Source organism: Lepisosteus platostomus, chromosome 4 (genome assembly GCF_059453375.1).
Source record: "Lepisosteus platostomus isolate fLepPlt1 chromosome 4, fLepPlt1.hap1, whole genome shotgun sequence".
NCBI lineage: Eukaryota > Metazoa > Chordata > Actinopteri > Semionotiformes > Lepisosteidae > Lepisosteus > Lepisosteus platostomus.
This window is the reverse complement of record NC_142614.1, coordinates 3,920,020-3,946,087: the sequence shown is the minus strand read 5'-3', so window position 1 is coordinate 3,946,087 and position 26,068 is coordinate 3,920,020. Positions and strand designations below refer to the sequence as shown.

Genomic DNA, 26,068 nt, shown 5'->3' with positions numbered 1-26,068 from the left:
TAGCAGGGCTGTGTCTTTCCTTCAGGAAAGCTATGCGTAGAATTTGGAAATTTTAGTCTGTGTAAAGTTTGTTTGTAAGACTGGGGCAGTACGGAATGTTCTACTATCTGATTTCACATACCTTGAGGTCTTGATGGTTTTTAGTGCATAGTGGATAGGCGGGGATGACGGGGATTCCCCAGGCAGTAGCTGCCTAGTGCAGGAGCACCCCTAAGGGTAGGAGGGATTGATTGTCACGGGAGCCGGGTCGGTCTCCTGTGGAGGGTAGTGTTTAGACCCCATGCGAGGCGGCAAATCCGGAAACAGGACCACAGACAGGGTCCAGGGAAGGCAGTGAGGGACTACAGCTCGTGATCCGGTCCGCACGGGAAAGCAGCCTTAGGCATCTAAGTCCTGGCATGTCCAGGCGGGTAGTCAGGGGGTAGTCCAAGATCCAAAACACCAGGTAATCCGTCCGGGACAAACACAGGATAAAATCCCCAGAAGGGGGGTGAAGCAGGACACAGACACGTTGACACGGAACAGGAACGGGACTGGGGACACCGAGTCCCAGACTCAGTGGTCAGGACGCTGTGTTGGAGCCTGTGCCTTCAGGCCACTCCTGGACCCGCTGGTAGGCGGGCTTCCAAATGCTGAGCCCCAAAACACCCGAGGCTCAGCAGTAAAACAACAGTCTGAAACAAGGCACAGCAGATAGCAATATCCAAAGTCCAAAGGGTACCCCATTAGAGCACCCACTGGGAGAGGGATGCCGACCGTGATATTGGTCAGCCGGGGAGCTCTCAGCTCTTGGCGAGAATGTGATCTCTGCAGCCTCCCGGGTCGGGCAGGCAGGACAGAGGAGTCTGTTCCGACTTCCTCGTTCTCCCCGTGTGTGGCTGCAGGGTTCCTCACTGACAGCCAAGACTTCGAAACACAAACTGAGTGGGTATGTAACAAAATAACTGGAAAAAAATACTAAAAAAAGAATGCTGTGGGCAGCATGGGAACAGCTGTGTGTTTGTTGAAATCAATGATTTTCTTCCGGTCCTGAAAATGGTCCACTCTGTCAATAGTTTGCTTTTATTTTAGTATGCTGCATATTTTAATACAGCTTTCCCGTAGGGAAAAGGAGTGGCTGAGTGGAACAATTTAGCAAGCAATATCATAGCTGAACTCATGAGACTCTTTCAAGACGTGGTATAGTAATGCCCTGGGATGAATAAACTACTAGAAGCCACAAGATTTGAATGTACTTTGTTAGTAACCTCTCTCGCATTGTTCCTGCTACACTTGTAACCAGGACTCCAATCAAAAAAAAATGCTCAGAGAGCTGATTTGTTCTTCCCAGCAACCTATCAATGTTGGCACATCTTATGGAATATTTGCCTTAGGAGAGTTCTGCAGTACTCACTTCTTGCTTGCCTGTGCTGGCCTTGGGCTGGGACTGTCACAGGGCCTGTGTGTTGCAATGAGAGGTACAGATACCTCCTACTCCCCGCCTGGGGTGTGGCAAGCAAGGGCCTTCAGTAGCAGCACTCTGCAAAGGACAAGAAAAAGAGTCTTGTTTTGCTAGCGTTACTTTAGCTTCTGGCTAGTTAGCATTCTCAGCACTTACCAGAATGTTTGCCAAAATACTATTGAGTTAAAACACAATAGATTATGTGAAATATTATTTTTTAATAGACCTGATAAGTGGAGTGTATGTTTTTTTTACCCTGCATCGCACTGCACCAGGCAAAAGTGAAAATGGCTCAAAACCATTCTGCAGCAGTCAGAAGCTGACAATGAGGGTTGTGTTACAAGGCTACTTTTTATGTCCTTCCAGGTGACAGTTTTAACTAATTTGTGCGTTTGAGATCGGTAATATTATTGAAACAGCTTTTGTTCAGACTTTTTTTTGTGCCATTTAACCAAGACTCTCATTAAAATCTCACCATTATAGGACTGTTTCTTTTTCAAAACAAACATTATGCATCTTCAGAATTTGTAACTGCCATTTGTAACTGATTTGGATAAAAACATCTTTCAGTGAATGAAGTGCACTTTGAAACATCTAAGAGGATTGAAATGTCTCTCTTTATTTGAATGTACAGTAAGAACAGATGCTTTTTGTTTGTTTTTTTACATCTTAAACGGGTTCCTGCATACTCCTCTTAGTTTCAGGGTCTGGTGAATTATTGCCCAGAGTATTTGAGTGGGTAAAACGGACTTCCTCCCCGTTCCTTTGATACAGGCGTGAAGTCTCACGTTTTCACAGAATGTACTGTAGAATTTCAGTTACAGGGCCAGTGGCAGCTGCCCTCTCGATGTGCATGGCTGACCTAAATGCTGGGTGCACCCCAGCTGGAAGGCGCCATGCAGAGGAAACAGTGATGTCATCCCTCTGCCTGGAACACTGAGTTCTGTGTGGTGTGCTACGTGCCTGTGCTGCACTGTACCTACAGCAGCACAAGAGGTTCTCTCCTTCTGCATCTGCCCCCTGCTCTTCCTGCTGGCCCTATCACAGCTACTCTTCCAAGCAACACTCTCAGCTGGGTAAACATACAGTAGGTTCCATTATCGCAAAGGTCTTTTGAGGAAGCAGCTGGTACCTTTTCAGGACGACTCTGTCCTTGTTCTTCACTCTGTTACGTCTCCAGCCCTCTTATCTCCCTCTATGTCCTGTCTCGCATGGTGCAGTTTACCCCTTGGCAGACTGATTTAAAAGTATTTCCAATCTGTGGGAATAAGGCCAGGGGTATAACTGATGTAGTTTTGAGAAGGTGAAGTCAGTGTATAGTGCCCTCATCCACAAGAAGATGGACCATCTAGCCATTTTTACTAAATAACAAATCATATAAAAAATATACAAATGTACATTAGGTGGTGACCAATAAGATTATCACCTTTTTAAAAAACACTAGAAGTCAATTGTTTATGTTGCATGTTGAATAGCAAAAACAACACAAGCAGAATAAAATCCTGAAAGGATGTTGCATTCTCTGCCATGGTTATTAGTCCCAAATGTTCACCAATCTTCCAGCTCTAAAACCATTCCACTTATCAGATGTCATGATCTTGTCCTAGTTTGTATGCACAGCTCCTGTGAAGAAGTAGAACCCTTTATTTCCTCTCTTGGGTCACCTGTGTTCATGGAGCTTGCATGATTTTGACGATCTTCCTTTTAGCTGTAGTTCATCATTCAACACAGAAAGTGGAAGGATAGAGAATGTTAATTATTTTTCCTGTTTTGTGCTCTCATCTGCCTCCAAGCAGCTGTTTATACCAATTTCATTTAATAGACTCTGGTACTCTAAGTGTTTAGTTTATATCATACTTTTTAATAATTAGATGCTGGTGTTTCAAGTTTTAATAATTCTACTGAACTGTTGGAAATTAACTGATATATTCTGTCTTTTTCATTTTTTATGAATTGCTTGATGTTAGCCTTGAATATTAGTGCTATACTTTCTGCAAACATTAAGAACATTTCCCATAAGGCTGAAAAAGGTTAACATAGATTCTCTGAAACACAGAGCTTTTTTTTTTTACTCTTTGATGAGATTAGATCTCGAGAAACAGGTTAATAGATCAGAAGTAGCACTGTCTGCACTGTATCAATGCATGATCTTTTCTGTTTAGGCCACAAACGGTTACTGTTGGTCAGTAAGGCACATAGAGTATAACATTGCAGCAAACCTTGCTGCTCCCTTATCATCTCACACATGACCTCTGTTGAAACTAGCCATAAATTCATTAATGCACAGGTGACTCATGTCTCTTGCTAAAGATCATGACAAGGGTTCCCGTAAAGTGTTGTAATAACCAAGATTGCACAAGCACCGCTAAGTACTTAACATCTCCAATTCTCCTTTATTCAAATTGTTCAAGTTACTTGCCTACAGAGGAGATCAGGGTTGTGTGTTTGCCCTAGCTAACGAGTCCTGCAGTCAGGAACGTATGGTTACTGTTACTGCAGATTTATTCATTTATGCATAGGAGCGTCAGTGACGCCTTTAGTCCACCTTAGGACAGGGTTATCCCAATCCTGGTTCTGAAAGGCCAGTGTGTCTGCAGGTTTTCAAAATCTCTTTAAAGAAGCACCTGCAGAAGATGTTCAATTAATCCAGTTAAAACAGCAACTAGCTGGTTTGTTAAGAGCAGAGATGGAATGAAGACCCATAGATGCACTGCCATTCCAGAACCAGGGCCAGACCCCTCTCCTGTCTTAGGGTATTCACCTTAAACGTCAGCCCGGCAGACATTCTCAGAATGAACAGTGAAACATAAACCAGAGCACACAAGGTGAAACTACATGGAGGTGCATTTAAAACCAAGAACTCGAGGTGCATCTTTTGGAACAAAATACCCAACCACACCGCTGAAGCCAGAATCGTGGTTTCTTTCAAGAAACAGATAAATCAGTTACCAACTACCAAATGGGCTAGATTTGCCTCTTTTTGGCTGTAATCTTATATTCCCATCTTGTCATTTATACTGCATTTTCCAAAGTCCCCTCTCATCTTTTCCTCAAGCTTGTTCAGTTGATGAAGTAATTCTTCACAGGCTTTTGATACAACAGGTACATGATAGGGGTTACCATTTCTGATCGTAGATAGTGTTAGTTATTTAAAAAAACACATCTTAATGTAGCATGAATGTGTAATGTGTCGAAGCTTTTTACTTAAATAACAGGGCAATAATATCACTCATTTGCAGCCTGTGTTCAATTAATCCCATGATTTATCCCCCTTCATCATCTCTCATCATCATATCTTTCAAAAGATTACCTTCTTAGTTCTCCAAAAGGTGTGTAGAATGCAAGAGAGAACTCTTGACCAAATGTTTTAAAAAGGAACACGTCTGACCTCTAGAGGCTAGTCTGTGTAAGTTCTGCATTTGTAACCTTTATTTACCTTAGATTCTTTCAATCCATTAATTAGTGATTGGCTCCTTAATTGACTAATTCATCTGGTGTTAAATCACTTCTGCAATTTGAGATTATCTAAAATAACACATTAAAAGAAGAATAATAAGAAGAATTATTTCTTCCACTTATACAGAGCTCATCTGGACACTCCATTCAAACAGCTTTACAGGTAATGGAGACTCCCCTCCACCACCACCAGTGTGCAGCCCCACCTGGATGATGCGACGGCAGCCATAGTGCGCCAGAACACTCACCACACATCAGCTATCAGTAGGGAGGAGAGCAGAGAATGAAGCCAATTCATAGATGGGGATTATTAGGAGGCCATGATTGGTAAGGGCCAATGGGAAATTTAGCCAGGACGCCGGGGTTACACCCCTACTCTTTTTGAGAAACACCTTAAGATTTTTAATGACCACAGAGAGTCAGGACCTCGGTTTTACATCTCATCCGAAGGACAGCGCCTGTTTGCAGTCCCCGTCACTATACTGGGGCAACAGGACCCACACAGACCACAGGGTGAGCGCCCCCTACCGGCCTCACTAACACCTCTTCCAGCAGCGTCCTTAGCTTTCCCAGGAGAGTCTCCCATCCAGATACTGACAGCAGCTCACATCTGCTGAGCCTCTGTGGGTTGCCAGCTGTGAGTTGCAGGGTGATAGTAAGCAAACGAAATGCCATGCAGGTACAGAATATGGAACAGCTTTGCTCTACTTGCACATTTTATTGTTTAAAAAAATAGAAAAATAACAGAAAGCAAACAAGAAGGAGCTCAGAGTAATCCCTGTGACGGACCCTTGCCTGCGATTTTCTTGGAGCACTCGAGCAGAGCATTGTGAATGTCTTTCGCGCAGGAGATCTGGGACTTGATCATGCTGAGGTACTGCGAGTAGGACAGGCTTTCCGTCTGCACTGTGTCCGGCTTGGTCGCCGTGGGAACCAGGTTGGGGGAGTGCTTGGCACTGTCAATGCTCTGTGAGAGGCATTCGTAGGCCAGTCGCTAAAAGAGACAGAGTTTGCATTCAAAGGGAAGAATTTTTTTATTTTTTTTTAAAGGTAAAATTATTCAGTGGTACCATTACAAGACACTATAATCCACGGTAACAGAGATAGGGAGAAGACAGCCCTGGTCTTGCATTTTCCAAGACAAATAATTCCAGAAAGATTCGAATCACTGTAGTGTACCTTTACACGTTCAAATAACACCCACCATGTTTTAACACCCGAAAGGCTGTCTTGTTTAGGGAGTCTGCACCAGCAACATGTCACTCATTTGCCCACTGCCCCTGGACCACGTTTGTGTTTTGGCTTTTTACAGTTTAGAGTGATCAAAGGAGTTAAACTGTCAGGACAAATGCTCAACATGAATTGACAGGAGGTATCGAAGCAATACAATATTGAAGTTCTGAACTCACCAGGCACAGTTCCAGCTGGTCACAGAGGGCATAGAACTCTTCCAGGCTTTTGTCAAATCTCTGCACAGAGGCATCACTACTCTTACTGAAGACAAAAGTAGAAACAGTATTGCACATGACTGTAAGGATTTTAGAGGCCAAATTCTGAAAATACTGTAGCTTAACTGTAGTTTTGGAGACCAATTGCAAGCAGGCCATTACAATAGTCTGTGAAAAAAAACATTCAGATGTCAGTTGTTGTTTTTTATTGCTGGCAGTCAGCATAAATGCAATATTCTAAAATAAAATAACTTTTCAATTCTCCACACTTCATTTCAGGTTAGGTGTAAACCCAGGCTCAAAACCCATCCCTACATAAATCATTTTAGAATGAAACTCACATACAGAGATGTAAATGGGTAAGGTTACAGCACTGGTGTTAAGTACCTTAATTGTATGACCTCTTGATAAGACCTCAGTCTTATCATAGTTAAAATGAAAACAATTGTATCAGAAATAAAAGCATTGAAACTGCAGACCCAATATTGGGTTTAACGTGGTATAGATCTGAGTATCACCTGCACATGAAAGACAATTCATATACTTTTAGTATTACATACTAAATAGCAAAGGTCCAGGAATTGAAAAATGATTTTCCTTAGCTTACTACTGAAACTCTTTGAATGATTACATGAATTTTGTGCATGATCACTGGCTAAAAAAAAAAAAAGATGTGTACAGTTGTGTACTTACACGCCATTGTCAATTGCAGTATTGTGTCCTAAATTGAGCGATGCGATCTTCATGACGTTCTAAAACATTAAAAAAAAATCTTAAAGTCGGTGAACAAAACTGCAGGTAGGGATGAGAAATGTACATAAGGGATGATGAAAACTGAACACTGGTTAAAACAGGGGAATTATACTTATTAAAGATAAAGTGACAGTACTATAATGTTTTGTAAGCTGATTTTTTTTGGTCAATTTTATGTTTATTTTTCGCACAAATTGAATTTTAATTACAGCTGCATATATGCCGTTGTATATACTTCAGTCCGGCTGCAGCTATGATTACACACAATCCAATGGTCGTCTTAATGTAAGAGGTCTCTCGCACTACTGTATTTGCTTCCAAGACATTCCAGCTTTCACTTGCAAATGAATGCAAATTAAAAAACGGCACTACGCCTAACATGTTAAAGCATATCTTTTTATTTAGAAATATCTAGCTCAAATGTATGTCTGTGTATGTCTATCAGTAGCTCTCTAAACGGGCTACCGATTTTTCGCACTTAAACTGTTACAACTGCCTCTGTAAAAAATCTGTTCACTAAAACCCTTCAAGATTTCTTGTATGACAGCTACCTTAAATCTAAGCACCTTCAATGTACAGTTAAAAATTAGGATTCAACATTTTAACCGCTTGATTAATTAAGGACAACTGTACCTGAAGACTCTCTTTCAACTGCGGAATGAGCATTTTGAAGCGATGAACGGGATCGAAGTCTTGCTGTTGACTCAGCTGCTGCTGTTGTTGTTGCTGTTGTTGTTGCTGCTGCTGTTGCTGTTGTTGTTGTTGTTGTTGCTGCTGTTGCTGTTGTTGTTGTTGAAGGGTGGGCGCCTGGAGCCCCGATTGGACTTGAGGTCCACCAGGCTGAGACATTTGAGGTTGTTGTTGCTGAGATGCCATGTTGAGAACCTAATTCGCTTCCTGTTTCATCAATAAGGCTATGACAACACCGGAATTTATCCGAGGGAGATTTGTTCGCAAAGGATTGTTGGTTTTGTAGTCTTAACTGAAAGCATGCTAAACAGAGACCAATCATTTTAGTAATAAATCTGTTTTAATAGAATCTGCACAGTAGTTCATATTAATAAACAGAACAGAACAGCAAAAATGCATATCAATGTAAATAAATATATGTGTTGCAAGAAAGAAGAGCCGATAAGCACGACGTTTAATGTGGAAAGGCGTTCACAAGCCCGCCTGTAAAAATTCATGTTATTTTAGAAAACAGAAATGGAAATTCATCCATTAAATAAGCACAATAAAGTGAGAAACCTGATAAATACATATCTCTTTTTTAAAAAATAACATGTTAGCAGTCTTCTTTTCTTCAGCTATTTAATTTATGTTCAGGCACTCGTATCGCCGACCTGCCTGGAATGTGTTCGGGGTCCTCCAGACGCGGAGAATAACGAGGGTGAGAAGCGGGGTAGAAGTCTAGTTACTTCTCCTACTTTCCCGTAGCGTAAATTTATCATAAGGAAAAAAAAATCTTATTTTTGTAATACAGGGTAGTTAATCGGATATATTGCACCACCTTTTCGTCGTGAGACTGCGGCAGAAATGGCCCCAACCATCCAAACTCAAGCGCAGCGAGAGGATGGTCACAGGTAGGAAACAGCGCAACGTACTGTTTATGTTTATTTGTCTTTCTTGTACAGGACACCTGTGTACCAAGAGAAGTAGACTCTTATTGAGTCTTATAAATAGTCCAACTGTGTAAATCCTTCAGATCTCGAAATCGCCTAACAGATCAATTGTTTTGGTTAAACTTCGTGTTCTCTGGCGCGGTTCTGCCGTGAAAATACCGCGTTAATAAACAAAACACTAGACAACGGCTGTTGATGTCATCTGACATTTGTAATGCTCTGTGCTTTTAGGTTGTCTTTGCTGGTTTACGAAACAACTCAGTGGAACATGTTGCCGCCAGGGTATAAACTTAATTATCTTTTCGTTTCACGACAACGTCAACAGCGACGGAGTGAAATAAGAAGATTACTGGAGCCGATGCCTCTAAAAAGTGAAAGACAAGATCAGTTCAGTTTTGTCAGTGAACGTCATAGTATGACATTGAAACAGTAGTTTGACAGTTTGACATGACTTTCGTAATGTTTTCTTTTGACAGAAGCAGCTCTCACAGAACTGTCCCTGAGAGGTAAGAACCGCGAGCCTCACTTTAATATTTAACTTGATCCTGAAATTGGAATTTCCCGTAATTGCAGAGGGACAAAAAATATTTTTGTCACATTTTCCATTGCTGATTTCCCATTTTAGAAACTGATATTTTAGCTCATCCTAGACGTAGGTATTAATTGCATTGCTTTTGTTTAACAGACGATGTAACGCCATGAAGTGGCACAGTACGTTCTCTAATCTTTGCATGTGTTGGATGGCCTGAGCCACGCATTGCTTTCATGGTGTAATTCATTTGCCTCTGTACGTGAAGCTGTTGTCAAGCTCTTCTTTTATAGAGGAAAGCTCGTTTGTCTTTGGAGGTTCTTATTCACCAGTTTTTGTTTCTAATTCCTACAGGTCAGGGGTCATCTGTCGGGTGAAATACTGCAACAGTCTCCCCGACATCCCCTTTGACCCCAAGTTCATCACTTACCCTTTCGACCAGCACAGGTAAGGTGCCTGATCTGCCTTTCCCTTTGCAGGGGGTCAGTGGGCAGACAGAGCAGACATTTAGCACATCATCTGGTACCCTGAAGTAACTCCCCAAAACACAAGCATTCGGATTTCTCCTCTTCAGCTTGTAATGAACAGTTTCTGTGTGGGTAACGCTGGAAATGCATGTCTCTGTGGTTCTGTGAGGATTGAAGAAAAAAACCAATGACACATGAAAAGCTGCTGCCAGCCTGAAAGCCATGTTTTTAATTCCTTGTTGCATCTTGACATAACTTCTTCCTGTTTCTCACAGCCAAATGCATTTATTTAATTTGGCCTTTGCTTTTACATTGAGAAACTAGTTACAAGTATAAACACACTGTGGTTATTTTAAATCTTACACGGGTGTGCTTGGTGTTAGTGTGCTATGATTCTACACAAGTGTTTTGTAATTATGTGCACTTGGTTTAAAATTTAAAAAATGGTTTCACACTGGCATACAAATCACACCAAAGGTATTTGCCAGACATAAAAAAGTTGGAGTTAAAGAAGTTGCATGCATGACTTATGTCTGCAGTCATAGTACAGTGCTACAGTATTTTTTATGAGTCACATGCTCAGAAATTAGTTATTTCCCTGGGTTCTCGTTTCTGAAGAAGGTTTGCTTGGTCTCCGCAGGTTTGTGCAGTACAAGGCCACTTCGCTGGAGAAGCAGCACAAGCACGAGCTGTTGACAGAGCCTGACCTGGGAGTGACCATCGACCTCATCAACCCCGACACCTACAGGATAGACCCCAACAGTAAGGCAGTGTTACTTGACCTTGTACTGAAATCTGAAACATGACACAATTGTTATTTGCACCTCTCATAGCTTAGTGTTTAGTGTCTGAGTGCTTGTTATTCTTTCTATTTCCTAACCTGTATGTTTAGATGTATTTGGTATTCCAATTCCTGTTTCTTGCAGAAAAGCGGTTATCTTAATCACCTGTTTTCACCATCTTCTTTCTGGCGGAAATGGTCTAATTTGTGTTGCATAGGGGTGGGGAAAGACCTGTGGAAAAGAAGAAATGGTCATTTTAAAATATCAGTGTAACATTATTTGCTTGCTCTTCCATTTGACGGGATGCTTTCTAATGTCTGTTGCAGCTCTCCTGTAAACAATGTCATTTTTGTTTCATTCAGTCATTCTGGACCCCGCTGATGAGAAATTGCTGGAAGAGGACATTCAAGCTCCTTCAAGCTCCAAACGGTGAGGATTTGCTGGCTGTGTCAACAGGTTACATCCCGCAAAGGGGCTTTGACACTCCTGTCTGTGGATGAGGAGAACTAACCAGGTGAACTTGCCAGCTATGTGTAGATTAACTGTGGCAATGACAAGGTATATCTGAATAGCAAAGGTACACTACAGGTAAACAAATATTTTATTAGTCTGAAACCTATTTTAATGATGATGATGATTTTCCCCTGTTCAAGGCAAGTCTAAATGAGAGCCTATTTTTGCTTCTCCTTTGACCTCTTCACTATGAATTAATCTGTACTTAAAACAAATACTGCTGTATGTTCTGGTAAAATGGAGAAAACAAAAGCAGTGGGGAGGTGCTTTTAAACATCTGAGCACACTTGTAGCAAGGTCCCAATCATTGGAAAGGATGATCACTTGTGATTTTAGGTATTTGCTATGTGTGAATGATTTGTGTGATTTTTTTTTCTTACTGCACCGGGCTTCAGTGTGTTATTTTAAATCTGATGAGCAGTTGGGCAGTTCTGTCAGTGTACTTCCGTGAACCGTGTTAAATGTATTGCATGAAATGGATTTCTCCTTGCAGGTCCCAGCAACATGCCAAGGTTGTTCCTTGGATGAGAAAGACGGAGTACATCTCTACCGAGTTCAACCGATATGGGGTCTCCAATGAAAAAGTGGAAGTCAAGTAAGTGGATTGTGGCTCGATGAGCGGGGTTCTGTTCAGTTTGACCTGTGCTGCTGTGCTTAAAGTGCAGCCAAGCAGCATTGTGGTAAAGTAAGCACCTGCTATTATAGAGGTAACCCTGCCTGTTTCACAGCTGTCTCCCTCTATGTTAGTTCCCAACACCTTTTCCAAGTCTTCTTTTCAGCCCTTCCACTACTTTCCCCTCTGTGGACTTCTCTATCCCTCCACTGTTTAAATTCTTATTGTTTTTCTCATCTTTCAGCACTTGCATTGCACTTACAGTTTGTGCTGGTTTTATCATTTTATTAATTCTTTATAAATGTGTGTTACTCAAATTTTACAGTTTGTAATATGTGAGTACTACATAACTAACTTCAAAATTATGTTTTACATACATGATTTGAAATACATGTGTAGTGCAAGTTCACTTTTGTATTTCTGATTATATGTCATTTTAACTGGACATTTTTTCTTTTGGTCAGACAGATCCGATATAGCCATATCATTCTGGTGTAAAATGATCTTGCTAACTTAAACTGAAAAAGAGAAAAGATGCCAGGAGAGGTCTTTGATCTGAGTAGTTTAGACATCAGATCGCCGATGCTGTTCTGTTTTTTGGAGTTTCGTACTGCTATCTAGACAGAGTACCTGTAAGCATTAACAAGGGCAGCGCCTGGATTGTGTGCGTCTTCTGTCCTGTTGCTGATTCACTGTTGCATTTTTACTCCCTCAGGATTGGAGTGTCAGTCAAACAGCAGTTCACAGAGGAGGAGATCTACAAGGACAGGGACAGCCAGATCACAGCTATTGAGAAGACCTTCGAGGATGCTCAGAAAACAGTAAGTAATGAGAGTGGTGCCACTACAATAGCCAGAAAGAGACCAGATGCAGTAGTTAGGCACTGCGGTGTATGATTTTATTAGAGCACTGCTTTGCTTTCTAGTTTTGAGTCTGTATAATGGAATCATGCGTGTCACTGCAGACACAAATGAATTCATAAATGAATAATAGGAATATTATTTGCTGGGTGACACCAATTTTGTCTTAATTTTGCAACCATGCAGCTTGGTTAATCTCTGCAAAGATTCTGCTATGCAATGTTTTGTAGTATTATACTGCATGACATTATTTGGTATAACTGAAAACTAGAAAAACTTAATTAATCAATACTGAATATTATTGATCATCTTATTATAGGATACAGGTAGCTCATTTAAAATGTTCAGGTTAAATTAAGACGTAACTGCAACTGATATAAAGCATGGAACAGGCCAGTTTGGGAAACACCACATTGGAAAGAATAAGGATTGGCTGTCCTGGTCTTCCTCAACTTTGTGGCAAAGCAGCAATTTCTGTAACTTGAAGGGCACTGCAGTCTTGCACAGATTTACCACGTCACCTCTAAGTGCTGAGTCTCCTGTAGGAAAATGTGGAGCTCATGTGCATCTTAAAAAACGAATGTCTGTGCGGGGGGGGTGAAAGCTGCAAGCATGTTGAGTTTGAGCTCTCACGTCTAGAGCTGGAAGAAATGGAATGAAAATTACTGAAACAAGATTATCTTTATATACTGTCTAACATCGTAATCAAAATGAACAATACCAAATTCTAAAAAAAAAATGATTTCATTTTTTAAACAAAAAGCAGGAATGGGACTTTGGCTTTACCCAATAGATGGAACATCACATTAGCTGAAAGATTCCTATGTTTAAAAATATTTGTTTTTACAGATTGCTCAGCACTACAGCAAGCCCAGAGTTACACCTGTTGAGGTCCTGCCCGTATTTCCTGATTTTAAGGTAAAGGTGGTGAGATGGCTTTGCTGTATGCATTGAACCAGTGATGCCATCTGGTTATGCTGACATTGTCCAGATTTTGTACTGATGTGCAAGAGTTACTGATATCCACTGAGGTTTTCTGAGATCATCAGCTTTACACAAGAGTTGGATTTTAGCTCTGACCCCCAGATCTGAAAGGTTTGTGAACATAATTGCTGTAACAAAATAATTTTTTGATTCATATAGTTTAAACAAAACATGATCAAATATGGATTCTGTAGGCTGTTCTGCATTTCTTTCTTTAAAGGTTCACCGTAAGAATGTTTACACACAAGTGTTACATTTTTGTAAGATCAACAGAAGGCACAAACTCGAAAGAACAGTGTAAATCGGGGAAAGAAAACATTTCTTTCAAATGTTGAAAGAAAGCAACAAATTGAAAGGAAATTAATTGTGCTTAAGTCAGATTTGTAAATCTGTTTTACTGTTAATTTGGGCTTAGTCTGTTAGATCTTTAATAGGAATTCAAACGCTTGATGTCACTCACAAGAGGTTTAGTTGTGTGCATTGTACCCGTTTATCAAGTGAGGTTGTCACCTTTCTCTACAGATGTGGATAAACCCATGCGCTCAGGTCATCTTCGACTCTGACCCAGCTCCCAAAGACACATCTGGAGCAGCTGCAGTGGAGATGATGTCTCAAGCCATGATCAGGTGCAATATCTAGGATCTGTAAAGGGTTAATAGAAAGCCTTGCCTTCCTTGTCTTATATGGGATGATGGTGCTTTTGTTCCAAAGTGTGACCTCTGTCCTCTCTTCTTGTCAATTGATTATACAGTATCTGCTTCATCTACAGAGAAGAGTCTGAAACAATTTGTTATGCTCTGCCAAATGTTGATTTTCTAACTCAAATTCTAATTCCTCAGGTGGCGTTATAAATCGTGGTCAGTCATTTACAGTATGTCTTAGGTTCTGCTCCATTTTTTGTGCTTTTCAGAGAAAATCATTTGATAAACAAATTGATTTGATTTGTTCCAAGATATATACTGTATAATGTTTTTCTTTTAAAGTTGTCCTCAGCGTTCAACAGAATTTAGGAGCATAGATTACGCTGGCATGTAAAATATTAGAAGTAGAGAAATTCACAAAGTAGATTTCCATGTGTAAAGTAAAAAAAAAAGAGAAATATCTGCAATCCCTACACTAGTTCTTTGAAGACATGTGCTATCTGGCATCTAACATCACTCAATTAAGTTTAATCAGGTTATCCCTGTTAGATTGGTATTAACATTTTTCCTCACCGTTGATGCGTATCATTTATTTTACATACTGTACCTATCCAGTACTATTGAAAAATGAAGGGCCTTTTGGAGTATCAGTTCCACTGGTCCTAATAATCAGATAATTTGAACAATTTACTGAACTGTCACGGATTCTGAAAACCCGGAAAAACATGAAAACTTTCAAAATTCCTGGGTCCTATTGTAAGCTGGTGTCCTTCTCTCCCACCCAGGGGTATGATGGACGAGGAGGGTAATCAGTTTGTGGCCTACTTCCTTCCCAACGACGACACCATGCGCAAACGCAAGAGAGACTTCGAAGAAGACCTGGACTACAGCCCCGAAGAAGTGTAAGAAAATGAAAAATGGCTGCATTTTTGTATTTTATTTGAATTATGTGAATATATTGCCGTGGCCCTTGGTCACACCTGCAACTGTCTTATTTGAGTTTGCATCACTCTCAGGATTCCATTTCAGGTATAAACAGGCAGGAGGATAATTTAAGGCGCTGGACTAACAAATGGGAGGTTGTGTGTTCAAATGCAAGTTGGCGTGCTGCAACCAGTATCCCTCCCAGCTGTACAAATGGGTACAAAAGTAAATTGGCTTGGATAAAAGTCTCAGTCGAATAATTACCATCCCTTCCATGTTTTTTAAAAATGGAAATGAATTGGTTCCAGTATTTGTAGTCAGAATTTAATACTTTTAGCACGCTTTGATTCTTCTGTTTCAGTTTCTGAAAGAAGCGGTCGGCAAATGATAGAATTTCACAATGTACTTGAAGAGTTCTTCCTATAGAAGATCAAACCAACTGAGCTGACGTAACAGCTGTGCTTTTCTTGGGCCTGCAGGTATGATTACAAGATCGCCAGGGAGTACAACTGGAATGTGAAGAATAAGGCCAGCAAGGGTTACGAGGAGAATTACTTCTTCATCTTCAGGGACGGAGATGGAGTCTATTATAACGAACTGGAGACCAGGTCAGCGACCGCCTTCACTCAGAGTTCTTGGCACCTGCACTGTGCTTGATTGCCGAGCATCAGCATCAGCTAAATCAGCCAGTTGGCTGTTTGTTATGTGGGGGCCTCGTGCAAGCTGAGGAGCCTGAAGGATAAAACGAAAGGGAAAAAAAACTACATTAACAGCATATTTTCGAGTGTACGTGCCTACACCATGTGTGAGTGCTTGAGTACGTTGTGTGCCCACTGTTTACTTGCATAGCTGCTAATAAGAGATGGTAGCAAAATGCATTGTGTGCGATTTATATCTGAAGTTGCTTTATGTTACATTACATTGTACTTGAAATGCTACAGTATTGACACACACCCGTGTAACTTAAAATTTGACTGAAAGGATAAGAGCACAAATGATGGCTGGTAGGCGCAGGAATCTCTGTGTGTGGATGAAGAGAGTGCGCTCACGATCCAGGCTGATAACCTTGTTACTGCAGTGGCTCAGCTCTCTGACCCGAGGTGCTGTCTTACAGGGTGCGTCTCAGCAAGAGGAGGGCGAAGGCCGGAGCCCAGTCCACCACGAACGCAGTGCTGGTGGTCAAGCACAGAGACATGAATGAGAAGGAGCTGGAGGCTCAGGTGAGTTTTGTGGGGCGCGTTTCTTGGGGCATCCGCAGTTATGGGGAGTCCTTGTCGACTTTGAATTGGCCATAACATCCTTGTACGTGACAGTGTCTTGCGACAGTGCTCCTCTATGACATATTCCTGTTTCTTTATGATCTCGACAGCGCTAGCCAAACAATGTCTTCCCTATACATCTAACTGATCTTGCATTCTTTTGTAAATCAGCATCGTTTTCAGTCACTTGGTGATTTTTTTTTTTTAAACAAAGAAAAGCTGTGTTCAGTGCGGTGTATCCTCTCTGTCCCACAGGAAGCCCGGAAAGCTCAACTGGAAAACCATGAGCCTGAAGATGAGGAGGAGGACATGGATGTGGACAAGGACACCCAGGATTCTGGTGAGCTTCCTACCACTGGCTCTTGGGTGTTTCCACTTCTGTTTTCGCTGTACAAGATGCTGTGCTGGAGTATCTTCTGGCAGGGAATTTTAATAATTGTCTTATAACTGTCTTCATTAAATGATGACCATTTTTTTTATTTTTATGACAGTATCTTTTTGGTCCTTCTCATTTGATAGCGCTATGGAGATATTTTTATAATACTCTCACAGATTCTAGTCATTCAGAAATGTTTGTGCATTTAAAAAAAAAAAAAGAAACCCGAACATAGAACCAACAGATGCCTTCTGAGGCCTGGGGTGATCCCAGAACGTTACCGTGTGCGAGCACGCATGTGGCGCTGACCTCTGACCCCGGCATTGCGCTGCTCCATCTGGTGCAGGTGACGAGAAGGACAAGGGCAGTGAGAGCTCGGGCAGCGAGAGCGAGGAGGAGGATGAGGAGGCGGGGGGCCGGGGCCGGCGGGACGAGGACGAGGAGGGCAGCCAGCCGAGGAGGAGGAAGGCCAGCGGCAGCGAGAGCGACAGCGGCGACGACCGGCAGGCCAGGGAGGCGCGGGACGAAGAGGAGATCTTCGGCAGCGACGACGACAGCGACGACGAGGCTAAGAATGACAACCAGAGCAGCGGGGAGGAGGGCAGCGGAGACGATGACGACGAGGACGAGGAGGAGGAGGAGGAGGACGAGGAGGAAGGGGAGGGGCGGGCCCGCAGTGCCTCCCCCGCCCACAGCAGCAGCGAGCACTCGGACGGGGAGCAGCAGAGTGCCAGCGGGAGCGAGCAGGGCTCCGAGTCCAGTGAGGGCAGCGACAGCGAGTGAGCGGGCAGCCGGCCCTGCTGGCCCCGAGGCTGCGTGTCCGCCGGGGCCCCGGCTTGGGGGCCGCGGGGAGACTGCTGAGCAGCACGCTGGCCCAGCCCAGCCGGCTGCTGCTGGGGACTCCAGCTCGTCTTTTAAGCTCGTTTACGGGGGTCGATTTTCAGATCAGTGCAGACGAGAAGAAACTTCTCTTTGGCACAAATGTCAGTTATTCTTTTTCATTCCGGCCCCCTTTATCTGTATATATATATTTTTTGTTGATGACTAGTGATCGATGACTGATGACGGAATCACTTCCCCAAAGTATTTTTTTTCTTTGTTGACGAGTGAGGTTTTTTTTCAGATCATGTTCTATCCCCCCCACTGTACAATATTAAATGAAAATACTTCCCTTTGAAATATTTGTTTTTTTTTTTCTTTTTACTCTGTCCGAGTTCATCACAGGAGAAATTCAGCCTCATTGCCGTAATGTTGACAACAGATCTGGAAACAGAAACTGAAAAGGCACCGAAAACAAAAGAATTCTTGACATCACCACACAGAAATAGCTATAATTGTTTTGAGTTTGATTTTCATAGCATGGGGAGAACAATAAATGGTTTCTACCCACTGGCAGCAGAGAGTCAGATGAGAAAGTCAGAGAAGGACTGCTCTGGGACCAGTTGATGGGTCTCAGCTGGTGAAGCCCCAGGTAAGACAGAAGAATTTGCAAGCTTTATTGACCCTAAGGTACCTCTTAATTTAATGGAGCTGATCTTAAGATCTCCATCTGCCAAAAAACTAGTCTACTTTTAAAGATTTGGACTAGTCTTAATGAAATCTGATTTCTATTTGTAAATATGCTGTTATATAAACTAGGAACATAAATAAAAGACAGTAAGTCCAATCTTAAACCAGGCTTTTGCAGGTGTACTTTGTTTCTTGAACCTGTATGCTTGTCTGTGCTCTTTTATATTTTGGGGGGAGATTTGAGTTTTTTATTTCCAAAATGTCTTCATTTTGCTAGGATAGCTGAAAGGTATTCCTACCTGCCATGTTTTAACCCATTGGCGTAAAAACGCCGACGATCGCAGAAAAGGATCTTTGAAAAACACGAAATGTGCGGCACACCTCTTTGCAAGGCTTGCAGACCTTTTAAAGCCACAAGGTTATTTTGTTTTTATTGGAGGAAAGTGCAGACCTAAATTTACAAGTGTATTTCTGGAAGCACAGGCGTTCTTACAGTGCGTCTGTTGTGATGTATATCAGGTCGGGACATTTTTTCTTGGTGGGTCTCGGTCAGTTTTCCCACCCTCCGCAGTGGAGAACAAAGAAGGTCTTCATAGCGTTGCTTACCTTTACGCGTGCCCGTTCGGGAATGTTATTGTTGGCTGTTCGAAATTGCTGTGAAAGCATCCTTTCTTGTTTGGAAGTGTCCGAAAGCCAAGGTCATTTTTCCCCACGCTCAGCATTGTAAGATTAAAAACATCTTGGATATGTAATTGCAAAATAGTCAAAAGTTGTTACACGAGGGCTCTGTCTTTTGCTGTGTGACCCTTTGTCTACTGCTTCTGAGTTCTGTTACTTCACCTGGTTTACCTTTTAGATTGGTCCTTTGCAAATTCATCTGAGGGGTTAAATGACGATTCTTTTAATATCTGTGTAATGTCATGCTACGACGGTGGGACTCGGAGTGCGATCCAGGAATGTTAGGAGCCCACTTGCTGGATGAACGGATGAACGGCCACTTGCTGCCCACGAACTGTACACAGGGAATGGCCAGAGCTGTAGGGAACACTCACTCTGGGGGTGAGGAGCAGGCTGCTTGCGGATTTGCTCGCAGGCAAATGTGTTGCTGTGGCTAGTGAGCAAGTCCAGAACGTGGTACAAGCCTGGTAATACAGGCAAAGCTAGGGTTGTAACCAGGAGAGACACAGTCAAGGAGAATCTGGGAGATAGGCTGAGGGATCAGTCCGAGAACAAATCCAGGGAGAGAGACACAGTAAACAAAGCTGAGGGGGTGATCTGGGAACACAGTTTGGAATAAAGCAAAGGTTGAGAATCCAAGCAAAGCATAAATGGGGAAAAAAAACGTGATGGTTCTATAACATCAGTTTTCTGGTTAGCGTGAATAAATATTTGTTTCTGTTGAGTGTAGTTTGTCAAATACTTCAGATGGGTAGTATTTTTCTTAGAGAACTTTTATTTCAACAGAAGAGTGATTTTATCAAAGAATACAAAGGAGGCAGTTATATTTAAGAAATACTGGCTTAAAGGTTGTAGCACCCACATGAGTGAAAAACAATAATTATAAGATTTTTGTTCTGAAAAGTAATATATTTTTTGAAACGGCAAATATATATCAAATATATATAGTTTTAAGAAGCTGGATATTAAGCATTACAATCATGCTGTGATAACCTAAGATGCTTGTTTAGGTATGCAAGTTTCTTAAAAGTAACAAGTTATCTCTGTTTAGCGGAAAAAGGCGAGCTTTGCTTTCAGCCACTCCTCCGTCAAGTCTTCAGCGTTCCGAGTCTCAAAGACCTGCACAGTACAGACAGAGAGAGAGGTAAGTCTGAGCATTGGATTGTGTAAACCTTAGTGTCTCAGTGTCAGGGTTATTCAAAAGTATTATGTTGAGTCAGCGTTCGTGAGACTGCTTTTTAAGAAAAACATTTGCTGTGCTGCCACTTCTGTAAGTATTTTTTTATAGCCATGTGTCTTTCTGGGTGAATTTAAACAAGTTATACTCACAGTGCAGCACTGAACCTCTGTAGTAGAGGTTCCAGATGCCAGATACTTTGTTCTGTTTTATCTTGGGGAAAGTTTTCTAGACTAATCTTTTAAGGATGTACTATAGATTGATTTTATTGTTTTGTATTGTAACCACATTATCAAATATTCTCAATTTAAGAACACAAGTCCTTAGTAAACCTGTCTTATTTAGTTGTTAGTACTCAAAGGCTCTTTTGAAACCATTACACAGCTTAGTAGTTCGTTCCTCTTGCTTTGCTGTGGAAATGAACATGCCTTTGAATGAATCAAATTTATTCAGATCATGTTCTATGTATGTGTGTGCTGGAAAGACATGATGAGGAGGTGTTTAACAGACACCTGGTTATCCAAAATGCATCTGGTTGATTTATACTGTGCAAGGACACAGTTCAGAGACCTTGACAAGGCTTTGAATCAGCGATAAGGTTTGAGTGTCCCGCTGTGCGTCATTACCTTGGTGAGTTCCGCAGCTTGGACCAGCCTGTTCTTGCTTCCTGCGTACATCATCTGCTGCTCCGGCTTGCAGCCTGGTGTCAGAGAGCACATCATCACCACTGTGCTGACAGCTTCATGCCCACAGAATCCAGCAACATGTGCACCAGTGACTCTCGGCTGTGAAAGAGTGAGGCCTTCCTGTGATCAAGAAGCCGCGTTCGCTTTCAACTCAAAACAAGTGGCTCCGGATGTTTAAATCGGCGAGGCTGATGCCCGTGATTCCAAACAGCATTGCCCCCTTAGGACAAACTGTAACCCCTTTGCCGTATTCAATGGTCTGATTTTGCATCTGTATTTAACTCATGGATAGATGTTTTGAGGTGCTCCTCAGAATTGGAAGCTACCGCCCCATTTGTAGCAGACAGTGGTAGTTCAGTTTAATTTTAATAAGCAGTGAGGGGGGAGCTGAAGCCGGCACAGAAAACACCCTGGACCCTCATGGGCTCTCAGTCTTTGGTATCAGCATGCCTTAGGTAAACATCTCAAGATGTTGCTTAATCTATGAGAAAAAAAGTGGTGTTTGATCTTAAGTGTTTTTCCCATAGGGACTTTATTTTTTGCATATTAGTTTAATTTGGATTGCATTTGAACCCTGGTGCCAGACACCAGCTACCGTTGCACAATACTTACCCACAGGGCTGCAAAAAATGAAGCACAAAGGGTAGGACACCCTGCCGTCTTCGTGGACATACTTATAGCTGTAGACTATGAATGTGAAGCCAGTCAAGGAAGGACAACCTCAATGGCCTTGAAGGTCGTACAGGAAAAGAAAGGCGAACAGGTCTGTAACACAAACAGAACTCAGGCCAGCACTAGATACGCTGTTAAGTATAGTCTAAACCTTTCCAGGCAAGCTGTACATACGAAACCCTCAGAGAAGATGAATTGCGTATTGTATGTAGTTCATTAACTTGAGTCCTGGAGGTGGAACTCATTGTGAGGATCTGACAGACCACTGCAGGGCTGTCGGAGACTTTTTCAGATGTCATTTAATACGACACTGGAGTGAAAAAGTCACCAGACTGCTCCAGCCTGTTGCTCAGAACTACAACACTGCACAACCTGCCTGCTCTGCAGTGTTGGCCAACAAAAATCGATGTTGTGGTTACCGTGAGCCAAGTGCAGACGTTAAAATGGGACTTTATAAAATAACATTGGAATTCTCTGTTCATTTTGTTTTTGTAATCCCCTCCCATTTGTACGACCGCTAAATGCCAGTTGGCGCAGCTTGGCAGGAGGGGGGGCACTGGATGCCCAGGTGGCTAGGATACTTCACACAGAATGCTCCTGTAGATGCCCTGCTCTTGCTCTGCCACATAGCATGTCTTTGTAGATGCAAAGTTGATCTCAATTAGCTTCTCTGTTTGATAAAAGATTACAAAATCGATTCCGCTGATCAATTCAGAAGGATATCTTGGTTGCCGTTCAGGAAGCTCATTCTTTAGATCGTCTAGGGAAATGTCCTGTGAAGGGGAGGAAAGAAATACAGACAGGTCTTGGTGTTGTTGTGCAATGCTGAGAAGGCAAATATAATGATCTGCAAAGCAACAAAAGAAGCAGTGCGTGCCGGTTTTTGTGATTGATTATACATTCTACATACGAATTTCCCCATTTTGCATGAAGAAAGGTCTTTGCAGCAGTAAGCAATGAGTGACTGAGTCCCTTCTGATATCCACATACTGTAGATTACAAAGGTAGTGTTCACTGCTTACATTTGTGCATTGACTCACATCAGACTTAATGGCATCATATTGTTCATTGTGAAGAGCCATTGTTTTTATCCCTGCCTGTCTGTTTCATTCTGTCAGGACCAGGCACTATAATGTTTCACCTCATTGAGCTCCAGGAGGAGCTCCTACTAGGTCATTGATTATTTACAAAAGGGCAGCTGTTCATTACCTTGGTAGGTTACGCTTTGCTGTACAATAGCATGACAGTATAGAGAGGTCAGAAATATCTTATACCTGTAACAGCTTTGAAATGGAAAAATGCATGCGTACAGCAGCAGTCTGGAAATCTATCAACTCATGTTAAATGCTACTTACTTCATATTCTTCCTCTAGGATCACTAGCTGCTTGTCCTTGTCGATTTTCACTAAAGAAAAAGGCATACTATCAGAAATTTTAAATAATTCAATCCTATTTCCTTAAACGATTCTAGACCAGGGGACACTAATGGTTTCTCTGTTGAAAGCTACATCAAAGTAAAAAAAGGCATCTCAACCTATTTGTAGCGAGATAATTTTTTCTAAGGGTACATGACATGAGTTATTTAGGTTTTGTAAGTGGAGCATTAGATATTCTTTCATGTTTAAGATGGTAAGCATACCATTATTTTCGTCAGTGGCTTGACACAGGGTACTCTCCATCAGTTTGATCTGGACGTCTTTTGTCTTTCATGGAACTGTCTTAGTGTTCGTGACAATTCAAATGGGTCACAGAAAAACAGAACTTTGGAATTTTGTCTGCTCCTAACAGATCAGCTAACAGATGGTGTCTGGAGTTTCTAAATGCCTGTAATATAGCTGAACGTCTGGTCGTCATTGGCAGATATTTATTTTTATATTTATTTATCTGTTTGATTGAAGAGTGTGTGGAAGCTCACAGTGCCTCATTAAATAAGAGTGAGATTAGTTTATAAAATAATTATCTAGGATAACATGAACAGCTTTTTCAGAATCATTTTATAAGATGGCGAGTGAGTGGTTTCTCCCGAGCCGTGCTAGGTTTGATTTCACCAGACCTCTGTCTCTGAAGGGGGTCCAACCAATTGTGTGCCTCTTTGTCTTGTATGATGAGCATATTGAAATAAAACCTGTCCACTCCGACATCCTCAGTTGCATTTACAGACCTCTCCTGGCAGCTAGAGGGATGTGCAATCATTATGTATGAAATTATCAAGTTTATTTAAAAAACAAAGAGAAACTGAGCAATTTTGTCATGGTGGAGTATAGTACTGCAGCAAAAGCTAATCTGTGATGGGAGTTGATGACCCTGCTATCCTGCAGTCCACCAGGATGAATCAACATTATTTTGCTTCCTACATTTTATATTCCACACTTCCCATTACTGTGAAAACCAGCAGTCACAATTCTCATTAGGCCCGAGAAAAGGAGAAATATTCCCTCCATCTTTTTCGCAGTTTTTCGTAGCTTCCTGGTGCATTTTGGAAATACTTAATAGCTTTTTAACATTTTGCACCTGAATCGAATCTGTCTGAATTACCATGCACCTCCTGACTGCTGCCTGACCTTCTGAAATGAGATGAATATCTCAAGGTTTATTTTTCCTGCTTAAGTGAAAAATTGAATCCTTTAACCAAGCTGGCGCTCTGTGCTCCCGGGCTGTGGGTCCAACAGGGACGCCGAGAGTGAGAGGAATGCTGCTGGTATTGTGTGCGAAAACTGGGAGCAGCATCCCCACTATACCGGAGCATTGGAGAATATCGTTTTCAGCTTCTAAAGCTCCATTCCCACCAGTCCCCCTGCGTCCGAACTGCTTGCTGTGATCCGTTTTGGTTCTCGGTTTCAGGATCGTCTGGCATCGTGGGTGGGCCTCACCGGGGGGGTGGGGGGGGGTACGCCAGCTAGTTCTGGCACTTACTGATGATGGCAGCATTGTTGGTTTCCTTGCGGAACCGGAACTTCTTCAGCTTTTCCTTCAGGCCCTCGTCCACCTCACACACCACCAGGGAGTCTGACTGTGGGAGACGAGAGAGGGGAAGAAATGAGACTTCTTTACGAGCTCAGAGCTAAGGTTCGGTACCTCCACAGGAGTGGCCTTTTACAGGAAAAAACGTGTCTAATAACCGTTTTAACTTCTGTCTTTTTATGTTTCATAAGAGCAGGGGCGGAGAGAACCTCAGATACCTGATGCTTCTTTTTAGAACAGCAGTTGATCTTTATTTTTCTACTAGCTTGAAATATTGAGATAAAATGCAGCTGTCTGGCTCCAGGAACTTTTACTGGAAGTATTGTGTCCTGTGACCCACATCACAGTTTTGTTTTTACGTCTGAGGAAATGGTTTGCCCAGCAGTAACTTGATCATTTAGAACGGACTAAATTCTCTTACAATTGTTGCTTTATTTTGTGAGAATTGGAGAAAAATGCAATTCTGCATTTAGTTAAGGTCCTGTAAACATAAATTGATCTGATGATACAAATCTAGAAATAAAAACTTTTCTATTATACATTCTTAAGTATCGCTGTCTATCTGTACATCCAGATGAAAATGTTTTTCCAAACTTTTGTTTTACAATTTTTTTTGAATCAGATTAAAAAAAGATTTCCTTGTAAATAGCATTTATGTCCGCGTATTAAATGCAGACTGTTCTGTTTTATGTCAAGTTGTGTTGATGATTCTGTAGAAAATAACCTTTATGTCCTGTGGAACCGGTAGTGTGAAAAAGCTCAGGAAGATGGAGCATGAAGATGTCGATTTTGGCGAGGTGTTGTGACTCATGCTCAACCCTGATCATAACCTGTGGTAGATGTGCTTTGGCTGTTAAGAAACTGAGAAATCGCTGCTCAGATGGCAAGCGACTGGGTGAGTGGTCTTTGCCTAGCGGGACAATACCTATTCTTTTTTGTCTTTTTGATTTTCACCATGCATGACATTTGCCTCATCACCTGTGCACAATCGACTCTCTAACAAATGAGATGACTAGTACTTATGCAACGAAATCACTTGTGCATATCGCGGTCAACCATGAATGATCAAGGAATTGTAAGGACGCTGAATGTAGATCTTTTTTACGTAATATACACGCACCATCCAATAGAGATGTGGGTTTGTTTTGATGCTACATGTTTATAGCTCTGTTGCACAAAGGATGACTTCTTGTTATATTACTTTTTGTTTGGGTGAGGCACTGCAAAAAATCGAAAGTTCTTTTCAGCATGAACGGCATCCTCTCTGTTCCATTGTGGTCGAGCAGTTTGCAGCACATTATCAGCCTTAGAGAACTCTGAAGTGACAGATTGAGGCCGTGTGGTTAGACTAGAAGAGAGCAGTCGTCCTGTGGCAACTGTGTAAAGCCAGCCTTGCACATTTACAACAGGATGAAGCTGGGTGTCGAGGGGAGGCTAGTTGGAACTTAAAATGAGCCACTCGTCATGTAACGATGACGATGATCTGGATGAAACATACCATGTTTTAAGGCCTTGCGTTAGAAAAAGTCACTAAGCAAGTAAAATAAGTTCTCTTACCATTTTGTCGCAAAACAGGTCCGTTTCCTCTTTTCTGGTGCTTAAAGCAGTTTACTAGTTGTGACAAATTCACCTTCTTACGAATCCCTTGTGACAGGATGCAAGCCAGCTCTCTAAGTTCCTTTTCTAGTATAACTGCTGTTAAAAGGGGAGGGCCATA

The 26,068-nt window shown here is 41.9% G+C and overlaps 3 protein-coding genes across 3 annotated transcripts; 1 reads left to right on the top strand and 2 right to left on the bottom strand.

Moving 5' to 3' along the window:
• Nucleotides 1–5,584: 5,584 nt before the first annotated feature.
• On the bottom strand, nucleotides 5,585–8,016 carry med29 (mediator complex subunit 29). The gene is made up of 4 exons (XM_088627620.1): nucleotides 7,732–8,016; nucleotides 7,039–7,097; nucleotides 6,307–6,391; nucleotides 5,585–5,891 (listed from the first exon to the last, which is right to left on the bottom strand). The coding sequence occupies exons 1-4, from the start codon at nucleotides 7,972–7,974 to the stop codon at nucleotides 5,664–5,666; spliced, it is 615 nt and encodes a 204-aa protein (XP_088483746.1). The 5' UTR covers nucleotides 7,975–8,016; the 3' UTR covers nucleotides 5,585–5,663.
• A 425-nt stretch (nucleotides 8,017–8,441) lies between these two features.
• paf1 (PAF1 homolog, Paf1/RNA polymerase II complex component) lies at nucleotides 8,442–17,847 on the top strand. The gene is made up of 14 exons (XM_088627615.1): nucleotides 8,442–8,681; nucleotides 9,197–9,226; nucleotides 9,604–9,696; nucleotides 10,357–10,478; nucleotides 10,861–10,927; nucleotides 11,505–11,606; nucleotides 12,340–12,445; nucleotides 13,334–13,402; nucleotides 13,991–14,094; nucleotides 14,895–15,011; nucleotides 15,513–15,641; nucleotides 16,148–16,253; nucleotides 16,548–16,632; nucleotides 17,015–17,847. The coding sequence occupies exons 1-14, from the start codon at nucleotides 8,635–8,637 to the stop codon at nucleotides 17,449–17,451; spliced, it is 1,614 nt and encodes a 537-aa protein (XP_088483741.1). The 5' UTR covers nucleotides 8,442–8,634; the 3' UTR covers nucleotides 17,452–17,847.
• Nucleotides 17,848–19,610: 1,763 nt separating this feature from the next.
• On the bottom strand, nucleotides 19,611–26,068 carry gmfg (glia maturation factor, gamma). Its single transcript, XM_088627625.1, has 7 exons — nucleotides 25,909–26,068; nucleotides 24,304–24,400; nucleotides 22,746–22,795; nucleotides 22,114–22,163; nucleotides 21,331–21,413; nucleotides 20,659–20,732; nucleotides 19,611–19,974 (listed from the first exon to the last, which is right to left on the bottom strand). Exons 1-7 carry the CDS (start codon nucleotides 25,909–25,911, stop codon nucleotides 19,903–19,905), a joined length of 429 nt encoding a protein of 142 aa, XP_088483751.1. The 5' UTR covers nucleotides 25,912–26,068; the 3' UTR covers nucleotides 19,611–19,902.